This window comes from Colobus angolensis, unplaced genomic scaffold (genome assembly GCF_000951035.1).
Source record: "Colobus angolensis palliatus isolate OR3802 unplaced genomic scaffold, Cang.pa_1.0 Scaffold285, whole genome shotgun sequence".
In the NCBI taxonomy this organism is placed as follows: domain Eukaryota; kingdom Metazoa; phylum Chordata; class Mammalia; order Primates; family Cercopithecidae; genus Colobus; species Colobus angolensis.
Genome location: NW_012116099.1, coordinates 4,284,147 through 4,296,339, shown reverse-complemented (window position 1 = coordinate 4,296,339; position 12,193 = coordinate 4,284,147). Strand labels below are relative to the sequence as shown.

Genomic DNA, 12,193 nt, shown 5'->3' with positions numbered 1-12,193 from the left:
TATTTTATATACATATATTTTTAGATGGGGTCTCACTTTGTTGCCCAGGCTGGAGTGCAGGGGTTCGATTTCAGCTCACTGCAACTTCTGCCTCCCAGGCTCAAGTGATCCTCCCACTTCTGCCTCCTGAGTAACCAGGACCACAGTTGTGTGCCATCACCTCCATCTAAGTTTTTGTATTTTTTGGTAGAGACAGGGTTTTGCCATGTTGCCCAGGCTGATCTCGAATTTCTGAGTTCAGGTGATCCACCTGCATTGGCCTCCCAAAGTGCTGGAACTACAGATGTGAGCCACTGCACCTGGTCAAATTCCTCTATTTCTAAGGATCTTAAATAGCTATTGTTTTCCAGGAAGAACACAAGTCATTATTTCATCTTAATTTTATCTTTAGTTTTCTCCTGCCTTTTCTTCCAGACACATTGTCCCCTCCCCTTCCTTACCACACAGAAAGTCCTTCAGTTTAAGGGCAGAGAGGGACATGTGTTACTTTGAAGAAAAATAGAGAATTTCATTTTTCCTAAATTTATCATTTAAGTTTAGGTGTTATTAACAATGATGCAGGTGTATTCTACTGAAATCAGACATTACACATTAGTAATTGAAATTCTGTATAACTTTTCTCTTATAAGCAAATTTCCATTACTGTTTTCCTTTCTACAGACTTTACTGGCCACTTGATTATAAATGAATCACATTTTCATGCATGTGATACAAACTGTGGTTTTGTGATTCAGTAAGTTGGTGATTATCCCACCAGCCTGGCACTGAGGTAATAGCTGAGAGAGAATTGATTAAATCAGAGACATTATGATTTTTCTTATAGCCATTTTGGTGAAATTAGAAATGAACAAGTCAATGGAGTAACTGGAGTAATCCAAATTTAAGTACTGGCCTGTTCATATAGCTAGAATCGTTCCAACTATTCCTGTCTCTCGTTAAATGTTGTATTTCAAAAGACTTAATGTTACACAAAAATTCTAAACTATTTAAACATTTAGATCTTTAGATAAGTGGGCCTGTAGATCTAAAAACTATACAGTAGCCAGTAGGCAAAGTAAGTGCTTGATAAGATATATAGTTGCTGTTTCATCCTGACATGAAATTGAAAATATAACAAGAACCTTAATATCTCATGTTCAATAGATGCATCAGGTTAAGCCGATCATCTTTTTTTTCAAAAAAGTGCCAATTTCATTTCAACACCACGTCATCAAAATTGTAATGATCATGGGAGGAAGATGAGCCGTCAAATGGAGGGTGATTGTTATAGCACAAGTTAAGTAGATCCCACATAATTACAGGAGAGGCCATTCTTTCTGAGTTAGGAATATGGAATATTTTGTCTTGAGTCATCCTATGATAAATCAACACCTAGCAGTGTTGCCCATTGTGGATTTCCTTTCATCAGATTGATTCTACCTATTGAAGGTACACTGAAGAGACAAACCATTTAAGTAATTATTATAAATGCTACCTTATTTATCCCAAGGGATAGCACTTGTTGAAGAAATGGCAGTATCTCTGTCAGATGTCTACTATCAGATCAAACAATAAAATGAATGTTGTGACCATGAACTCTTAATGACTTGACATACTTCAAAAAGTTATATGAAAGCACAGGCTTAGGGAGTGACTGTTGGGAGGCACATGCATTTCATAAGCAAAACTCTTTTTCCTATTCCTGATGCCAAAGCGGTCATGGGGACTGAAGGAACAGGTAAGGTGCTAGTAGTAACTGAGTGGGCAGTGTTGATGTTTTGGTTTAAACACAGGTTAAAAGAAGTGGATCCAAACACATTTCATGCTTTTCTCTTTTGGGCTTTTTCTTATTCTTCTGCCTGCTCTTCTTCCTCCTGTTTTTGCTAGGTCCTTTACCTTTGCTTGCATCTGCCAGAATTCCGTCCTCTGTTCACTTTACTTCTCCCTCTGCACAGATGTGTTTCTTTTCTGTTATGTAGAAACATGGTTATCAAATTTGAGCCTGCACCAGAATCTCTTGGAGGAATGGTTAAGACAGCTGATTCAGAAATGCTTTGTGGCAGTTCTAACAAGCCTCAGGTGACATTACTTCTTGTAGTCCAGGGACCACTCTTTGAGAACCACTGCTGTATGATGACTTTGTAGTCACTGTCTCCCTCCTGTCAGGCACTCCCATCATCATGAAACAAGAAATGATGACTGGGGACATGTGGGGGAACTTTCCCCAACATCAGTGACTCTGTAATAAGCAGATAGGTGTAATGAGTGAAACTAGACATGCCTGCAGACAAGAATTATAAGGAAGAAGTTGTCCTTGATGAGCAAGTTGTTTACTCAGATTGCTGATGTTAAGTATTCAGAGATCCAATTCAAGTCTTTTGATGAAAAGATGGCCCTAAACAGATATTTTGTGAGTATCTGCATCATGGCATAACTGGGACTTAACACATTTCTTTCCAATTCAACTGGAAAGTATGTATTGAAGCCTATGATGTGTCAGGAGCTGTGTGGATTATTATATGGTAGATGTACCTGTGCATGGTACATGCATCTGACCGTGACAGCTTAAACATTTCCTGAGAATGACCCTATATGGCAGACACACCTGAATGTGTGTTCACAGTTTGAGCGTGGCCAAGCTGGAGATTCATTCCTTACCTATGAGGAACATCTGAGTCCCCAGCTTGTCCAGTGGGATGCTTGTCATACAAGGGATTGAGGCCCTTTGAATAAAGCTTGAGTAAAGGTTGAAGAAAGGTTGCCAGGTGGAGGTTGTTACGGAAAGGATGTTAAGTGAAAATGCTATATGAACTACATGCTTTTTACAAGAGGTGGCAGTTCTCCTGTCCAGCCTACCATCACTGGACTGTCCTTGCATGTAAGTTCCCCTGAATAAACCCCATATCTCATTTGCTGGCTCAGGGTCTCTTCTTTTGCCTCTCAGCTCTGGTGCTACCCCTTATCTTGGCTTATAGCAGCCTCCGCCTCCTGGGCTCAAGTGATTCTCCTGCCTCAGTCTCCAGAGTAGCTGGGATTACAGGTTTGCGCCACCATGCCCAGCTAATTTTTGTATTTTTAGTAGAGACGGGGTTTTGCCCTGTTGACCAGACTGGTTTCGAACTCCTGACCTCAAGTGATCCGCCCACCACAGCCTCCCAAACTGCTAGGATTACAGGTGTGAGCCACCGAGCCCGACCTGATATGGAGATTTAATGGTTTCTATCTACAAGAAATCCACAAGCCATTACTATCTGATGGGAGGGAACGAGTGACTACAGGGTCATTATGCAACAGTGTTTCTCAAAGGCTGGTCCCTGGACTAGCAGCAGCACCTGGGGCTTGTTAGAATGCAGCAAGCATTTCAAGCAGAAGTCTCTGAGGATAGAGGGTCCACAAGCTGTTTTGGAAAGGAAACAGCTGAGGGTACTTGTGCAGCGGGAACTATAAAGAGAACAGAGCGCAGGATTAGGGCAAATAATTACTGATAGGGAAAGAGGCCTGGCAGAAAAGAGAGGAAGAACAAATAGAAAAAGAAGAGAAAAACCAGAAGAGAAGAGCATCTCTACAACTAAGACAGTCTTTGAAGACTGTTTTCAAAGAGAGAGAATGATGCAGAGAGATCAAGTTTAATCTGGCAAAGAAGCAGGAGAGTGTGTCTACAGGAGTGGCTTTAGCGGGAGCAGGATCCATGGAGCAAGGAGGCAGAGGACAGGTGGGCGACAGGCTGCAGGGGCTGGAAACGGCATGAGAAGGGTAGAGGGGAAGCCAGCAGAATAGCTCACTCTTTTGAGATCTGCTGCAGTGGATGGGATGAGGCTCACTGGCTGCTGGAAAAGGAAGGGGCAAGGGAAGTCTTTTTAGGATGAGAGAAACCAACAAGTCCAAGTCTGTGAAAAGAGGCTAGTATCTTTAGAAGGTGGAAAGGGAAAAAATCAAGCACAGAGATGGAAAAGAGATCAGAGCTGTTTATTTGCTGAGATAAGAGGGATAGTGAGAAGAACTCTTTCAATAAATATTTTTGGAAACCTATACTTGCCAGACACTGTTTTCAGTGTAATAAATAAAAGACAAAGTGCTTGTTCTCCTGGAGTTTACCCTCTAGTGAGGGCAAACAGATAATAAACAGATACATATACAATTTGTCAGGTATTCATAAATGCTATAAAGATTAAAGCGGCTGGGTGCGGTCCTCACGCCTGTAATCCCACTACTTTTGGCAGCCGAGGCAGGCGGACTACTTGAGGTCGGGAGCTCAAGACCAGCCTGGTCAACATGGTGAAACCTCGTCTCTACTAAAAATACAAAAATTAGCTGGGTGTGGCAGCAGGTGCCTGTAGTCCCAGCTACTCAGCAGGCTGGGGCACAGGAGTCACTTGAGCCCGAGAGGTGGAGGTTGCAGTGAGCCGAGATGGCACCACTGCACTCCAGCCTAGGCGACAGAGTGAGACTCCATCTCAAATAAATAAATAAATAAAAAATAAAGCAAGGTGAGAAGAATTAGAGGGACTGGAGGATTTGCTATTTAGGATAGGGCCACTTCCCTAATAAGGCAGATTTTCAGCAGAAAGGGGATGGCAGGGCGGGAGTGGGCCATGCAGATAGGTCAGAAAAGCAGTTTTAGAGGGACCAGCGAGTGCGAAGACCCTTCTGCGGGAGCTGCTCACTGTGTTTTAGGAAAAGCAAGGATGCCAGCTGCTTTCAGTGAGCTGAGCAAGGGGAGGGGTGGCAGGACATATGGAGGACCACATCCTGAGAAGCTGTAAAGAACACAGTCTGGATTCTGCTGAGTAAGCTGAAAAGATGACAGAAAGTTCTCAGTGGGGAAGTGACATGGTATGAGTTAGTTTTTCGTCTCTTTTTTCAAAAAGATAATTTTGGCTTCTGTGTGGAGAACAGGCCATAAAAAGGCAAGGGCAGAAGTGGGGAGAATATTCAGGAGGCTACTCCAGGAATCCGGGTGAGAGGTGATGGAGAGAGCGGTGGCTGTGTGAGAAGTGACCTGATTCTGGATATATGTTAAGTAGAGTGTGCAGGAGTTGCTGATAGAGTAGGAAGATGTGAGTTCGGGGAAAAAGGGAGAACTCCAGGGTGGGTAAAGCTATTGGAAAATTTGCAGAAGTAAGGGAAGAAAGTAGATGTGTTGAAAGTAGTATGTCTTTATTGAGTGTTTAGTGTGTATCAAGCATCATGCTAAGTTCCTTATCTGTATCACTTCACTTAATTCTTCTGACAACTTTAATTTGCAATGAAGGAACTAAGGCCAAGAGAAGGAAAGTGACTTGCCATTTACAGAGCAGATGTCAGGCCAGGCACCGCTGCAGGGCACATTCTGTGAATTAGCCCACATCATACAACCTGTCTTCTCTGAGAAATGGAAGTTTACCCAGAGTTGGGGAAAGAAGGTGTAGTAAGGTAAGATCAAGATTGGGAGTTCAAAAAATGTTGAGTGATTACTCGAAAAATGTACATCAAAGATTTAAACATGATAATAAGATGATTTTTTGACAATGCTTTCTTTAGGGGAGTCAGTGTGGTTTGGGGCTCACCTTCTTGTGGCTATGTATGCTATGTCTAGATAAGAAAACGACTGAGCTGCGATCTTTCTAGACCTTTCCAAAAGTAACCTCAATCACTGAGTGATCCCTTCCGTTGCCACAACTGGTGTGGAACCAATTCCCAGCTCCCAGTCCTATGAGATAAACATCCTCATGATCTTATTTAGCATTAACATTGACCTGAAATGGAGCAGGCTGGCAAGATGGAAGTTGAGTCATGACATATTTATTAAGCTGAGCACTGAGTTTGACACTCAGAGGAACACCAAAATAATTCAAGACACATTTCTTGCCCTTAAGGGGCTTACAGCATTGGCTTGGCTGGAAGACCACCCAACATCCATTAGGATGGAGAAATCAAATCTCCACTTTTGGACTCACTGCGCTGCTCAGAGTGACAGGCCAGGAGATTAAAAGGGTCTTGGTGCATATGGAATGCATGCACGGCCTGCAGCCCCTCAGCCTGTGTGCATTAACTCCACAAGCAGCCTGGCTGCAGAGTGAAGGTGGCTGTTTGTGCATAAACATTGTCATTTCACTGGGACTGCTATTTCATCTTTGAACCTTGGCATCAAAGGAACACTGACCTTATTCCTGTAGCTTGCCTTTCTTTGAAGCGTATGGCTTTGCATTGCAGATTAAAGTGAAGACATTCATCAAGGAACAGATCTGGCCAACTGCTCTCCAAACTCAACCCGAAACAAAGCCTTGAAAGACTCCAATCACAGTTGCAGTGGAGTGGGCTGAAGATGAAGGCTCAGAGCCCGGCTCCTCTTTCTCAGGTCCTGTAAGGCAGCTCTTGCATGAAACAGTGCATCCTTTGAGCTCTGGGCAACTTTACCCTGAGAGTGAGTCTATCTCTGCAAAAAGGGGTGAGCTAGTGCAATGTCCCTAACCTGTCCTGCTCATTTGATTTAAAGAAGCCACTGTTGCAAATGAGGCCAGTGTGATCATTCACTGTGTGCCTCTGAATGCTTCAAAAGATGTGTCAGGCACAACTACCTGAAACTTGGCTGATAATTCTGTCAATTTTCTTTTTCTTCTACTTTCCTTTGTTTGTTTCTTTGAAAATAAACTGTCCCATATTTCTCCCTCATTCTCCTATCTTGCCTCTAAAAAAACCAGACCATACACATGACATTCTCTGTTTTTTTTTTTTTCCTCTTAAGATGACAAGAGGATAAAGTGAGAAACTTTAAATGCGAGGTTAAAAAAATAACCAAAGAATTACTTAGGTACAAGAAGCAAGGGAAGTATCTCCTACCTCAGGGGAAGAAAAATTGATGGCAGATGATTACTCATGTCTTTAATGTAATCTTTCTGCAGATCTTCCACTGTGATCAGATCAACAGAGCAAGTTCTGTCTGTGACGAAGTGATAAGCCAATCCAGAGGACGGAAGGAAATGATTGTAAAGTTGCGTACATGTAAAGCAACTGATTCGGATGACATATACACCAAAGGACCCCAGAAATGAGTGAAAATTGTTGTTGAGACACAAGCTAATTTCTAGAATAACTTTTTCCTAGTCACTTGTCTTTAAAACAAGACCGAAGAATAATTCTAGTCATTCTGAGACAATTCACTTAACTTGCATTTTTGCTTAAATCTCAAATAATTGATTTTCCATTAAGAAACACTTGAAGTTTAAGAAGAGAATTAATATGGCTTTATGGGAAGCCAGTAGTTCCAGGCCAGTTTTTTCATACAGTGGAAAGCATGTGGAGGAAAAGATGCCGCTCTATATGGCTTCAATGTTAAAAGGTTAAAAGATACTTGTTTAGGACAGTCATAGTGGCTCACACTTGTAATCCCAGCACTTTGAGAGGCCGATGTGGGCAGATCACTTGAGGCCAGGAGTTCCCCACCAGCATGGCCAACATGGTGAAACCCCGTCTCGACTAAAAATACAAAAATTGGCCAGATGTGGTGGCTCATGCCTGTAATCCCAGCATTTTGGGAGGCCAAGGTGGGTGGATCACCTGAGATCGGGAGTTTGAGACCAACCTGGCGAAACTCCGTGTCTACTAAAAATACAAAAAATAGCCAGGTGTGGTGGCGGGCACCTGCAATCCCAGCTACTCAGGAGGCTGAGGCAGGAGAATTGCTTGAACCCAGGAGGCGGAGGTTGTAGTGAGCTGAGATCACACCATTGTACTCTAGCCTGGGTGACAGGAGCAAAACTCTGTTTTAAAAAAAAAAAAAAAAAAAAAAAACTTAGCCGGACATGGTGGTGCGCGCCTGTAGTCCCAACTACTCAGGAGGCTAAGGCAGGAGAATTGCTTGAGTCTAGGAGGTGGAGGTTGCAGTGAGCCCAGATCACATCACTGCCCTTCAGCCTAGGCGAAAGAGCAAGACTCTGTCTCAAATTTTTAAAACCCCCTCAAAAAAAGGAACCTCCCCCTCCAAAAAAAGGTACCTGTTTATCCAGTATCTGTATCCCTTAATTTACCCTGGCCTCTTTTTGGGGTGTGGCCATATGACTAGTTTTGGCCAATAGATTGTGAACAAGGTGATAAGAATCACCTCCAGGCTGACCCTCCCTTTCTTTTTACCTTGGTAGCCATGGGGGCCATGTGTTGAGATGACGAACCCTTAGCAGCCTCAGCCACTGTCTTCAAGGACAAGCACTGTGTAGAGAGTTGACTGATTGGTATTAGATGTGATGCAAACAAGAAATACCTTGGTTCTGTGAAGCCACTGAGAGCTACAGGGTTTATTTATTATGGTGGCAAAACCTCCCTTATGCTGACTAATCCAGGATCTTATCTTAGAGGATATCTAGTCCTACTTCACTTCTGTCATAACGATGCTTCCTACAGCATCTCTGAGAAATGGTTCAAATACTTGTTGATCACCTCAGAAACAACAGCAAATAACAGTAGCAAGCAATTATATAATGCTTACTAATAATTGTCTCCAGACACAATGCTAAATATTTTATACAGATTAATGTATCTACTTCTCACAAAAACCTTGGCTCCTAAATATCATTTTTTCTCACTTTATAACTGGATGAATTGAAGTACAGAGAAGTCGAGTCACTTGCTCGGGGTTGAATAGATAAGTCACTCGTCTAAGGCCACACACGAGTGAATAGTATCACAGGAGTCAGATCCAGGCAGCTAGCTACCGTCAATCTCATACCATGAGGACTTCCTAGACTGGACTGTCGTTTTCTTTTCACAAAGACCAACCAATAAGATGCAGAGTCACAACACTGAAAAGGCAAGCCTGGAAGGAATCCTAGAGATCAGCCAATCACTGCATTTCATATGGAGGAAAAAATATCCTCCTGCAGGCCTTTACCCTGCTTTAGTGAAAAAAAGTCCTGTCTTTCAAATAAGTGTCTTGGGAGCACTAGGGCTCAGTAGAAGGGCCACGAGGGGTATCAGTATGGGGGTAAGTGAAGACACTACTTTAACTAGATCAGCCTTGTTCTTATCTGTTTTATACAGCAGGCTTCTGGTAAAATTTGTATGTGAATATTCTGCTGCTTTAATAATACTGAAAACTGATGGAGTACCCCATACTTCTATTGAAATCGCAGGCTTGGAGGGTTGCATTAAAAAATGTTGGACTTCAGGACAGCTGGGAAGTGAGGTGAGGCACATGGATTGTACAGTCCAGTGGCCAGGATAAATTGGCTACTTCCATAAATGTGCTCACCAGCTTGCCTGGCAGCAAGAACTGCCTTATTCAGCACCGTATCCCCTCTGATGTGTGACATGCGGTAGAATCTCTATGAATCACCTCTGCAAAATGGAGGGAGAGTTCCAAGAGGCTTTTGTGAAACAACTTTTCAAAAAGGATTAATTTGGGTTGAGCAAAGTAGCACAGTTTAGCTCTGGTCCCACTGGCAAAGAAATGGCTGGAAGGTTATTGTGTGTGTTTTGTCTATATATCCTCAAATGGCCAGTGGTGGCCTTCCATTGCGCAACCTCTGGCTATAAAAAATAAAGGGATGAAAAATTGAATATTAAATTGGCTACTTTGGTGTTAGGGAAACACAAGTGACAGCCCCAAGCAAGCACAGGCAAGCATGTGCATGCACGCATGTGCACACACACACGCAAACACACACACACACTATATTTGCTTCATTTCAACATAATTGATCACACAAAGTTATCTAAATTTGCTGTTCACAATGAGGTAAATTAGAAAGTTTTCTTTGCTTTAACGAAGGGTTTTTATGTGGTATGCTAACAGCAGTTTTTGTGCATTTATCACATGGCTTGATTTACAAATAGGGTTCTATAAGATAAAGGTGTGTATTTGAGAAGCGGAAAGATTAATGAGGAAGAAGGGAGACAGAGCGATGCAAGAGCTGTGCTCTATGCGGATCCTCTTACCTTGTGTGGTCCCATCCAGTCCCATGAGATGTTTTAGTGATCTGATGATTTGCTCTGCTATCGGTGGGCTCATGGATGAAGCATAGACAGCACTATGCGAGTGAACCCGTAAATAATCCACAAGGTCCTTAAATAAAGAGGGAAAACCCAAAAAGAAGGCAAGTAAATCTCAACACTGGTGGTAGGAATTACATCTAGTCCCATCCCCATCTTCATAACTCAAAAGAGGAATGGGGTCCAACTCTCAATGGTTTTCATCAAACTATTTTTTTCTATTTCCTTCATAGTTTCTCCTTCAAAAACCTAGAATCTACAGCAAAGCAGGATGCTGCAAGTTTGGAGTTGAACTTTAAGGCAAAACAAGATGTGTGAAGAAAAATGATTCCTGAAGCATTTGTTGTGTACCTACTATGTGTGAGCACTGACTTTGTGTTCAGTGCCCAAAGAACACAGGATGTGGTCCTTGCCCTTGAGAATATTACATGTGATTGTGCCCATGAACGAGCATGGTAGAATAAGTCACAGTCCATGCAAACTAGGACATGCAACAGGGCTGCAAGATGCAGAGGAAAGAGACAGGGTCCTTCTAGCTGAAGTAGATAGAGAAGGTTCCAATGAGGAGATATGATTAAGCCTTGAAGAATGAAGATAATTAAGGAGGAAAAGAAAACGTGGAGGGAGGGTGGCAGAAGAGAGAAGCTGAACATAGGAACACAAGCAAGAAAGCAGAAGGCATGTATAGCAGAGTGTTTACAAAAAATAACTGTAATTCTCTCACTGCCTGTAACCATGCATCTTTGCAATTCAACTTTGCAGCTCCCTCCATCAAAAGGCGAATTAATCTGGGCTGGGCTTGTGACTTTCTTTGTCCAGTAGTATATGGCAGAGATGATGGTGTGGTGGTTCTGAGTCTGTGCCTCAAAATGCCTTGAGTGCTTTTGTCCTCTCAGAACTCTCTCCAGCTGCTATGTGAATAAGCCTGAGCCAGCTTGCTGGAGGATGACAACCATGTGGAATAGACAAGGACCACTCCAGCTGAAGCTACCCCAGGCCAAGCAGTGCTCTGCTGACTCAGCAATGGACTGTTGTACAGAAGCAAGTCCAGATGAGACCAAAAGAACTCCTCAGCTGAGCCCAGCCCACATTGTTGATGGACAGAATCGTAAGCTAAATAAATGGTGGTGATTTTAGACACCAAATTTGGGGGTGGTTTGTTACACAGCAAAAACTAATGGAGGCAGCATGTTTGGAGGACAGCAAAGGACAGTTTGAGTACAGGTTTGTGGGAAATGAAACCAGAATATAGGTTAGGACCAGATAAACTCTGGTTATGCCTTGGGCAGCAGATAACTATTGGAATTTTGTGTATTTTATGTAACACTCTTTGGAATGCTGAGCTGTTACAGAATTCTGGTCTTCAGTGGGAGAAGCCATTTTTCACCTGTATGCCTGATTCCTGAGGCCAAATGTAAGGTCCCAAGTAAGCTTGCTGAAAGCCCTAAGAAGCTCCAGTAACTTAATGCTGCAGTGGTGAGGGCCTCAGAGCTGGCACCTGCAGGTGCTCAGTTGGATTGCAGAGACCCTCCATCAGCCCACCTACAGTGTCTCATGGCCTGGGACCCTCAGAGTGTCCTTCAGAAAAGCTAATGGGCTGATGGCAGCCCTCTGCATTGGCAGTGGGGTCTTTAAAAGATCAGGTGCCTTCTTTTTAGAATAACGGCACAGCTTAGGATCCCACTTAGGCAAGTGTCTTCGCTATGTCTTCCTTCCTCATGAAGGTGATTTGGAAAGAGCTCTTGGGAATCGACATCCTCTGCTTTGGGATGGGTTCATGTCCTCCTCACCCTCCTTCATTAGTCACATTCATTCCCACCTCCGAGCCTGGGCCTGTTCCCTGCCCATCACTATTCCATCTCTCTTGGGTATGTGTGGGCATTGTTGCTTATAAGCATTTTCAACATTCACAGTTTCTCTTCCTCAGAACAGTATGTGGCCTGCCTTACAGTGGTTGGTGAAGGTTAAATTAATGATGTGATGACTCTACCTGGTCCAAGAGGGGAACCAGGGAATCTGTTCTGTTCTTCCTGCCTTCTTCAATATGTTTTTCATTCTGAATCTCCTCTTCCACCCATCCTTCTTCTATGACTTTCCTTTTCCATCTTTTCCTTCACTTCAAACTATTCCTTTTGTTTTTTGTTTCTTCCTTTCCTTCTAGCTTCCTTCCTTCCCCTTCCCATCTACTCTGATTTTCTGTCTCTCTCTCTTTTCATTTCAAATTTTTTATTTAAATCCTTTTCTTCTTTGT

At 42.9% G+C, this 12,193-nt stretch overlaps 1 protein-coding gene across 2 annotated transcripts in view; it reads right to left on the bottom strand.

Moving 5' to 3' along the window:
• SPTLC3 (serine palmitoyltransferase, long chain base subunit 3) overlaps nt 1-12,193 on the bottom strand; it is a 169,877-nt gene that overhangs the window by 29,890 nt on the left and 127,794 nt on the right. For both annotated transcript variants that reach the window (XM_011948878.1, XM_011948879.1), the window contains one exon: nt 9,889-10,015. In XM_011948878.1, the coding sequence (XP_011804268.1) occupies nt 9,889-10,015 (127 nt within the window). The remainder of the gene's footprint in view (nt 1-9,888; nt 10,016-12,193) is intronic.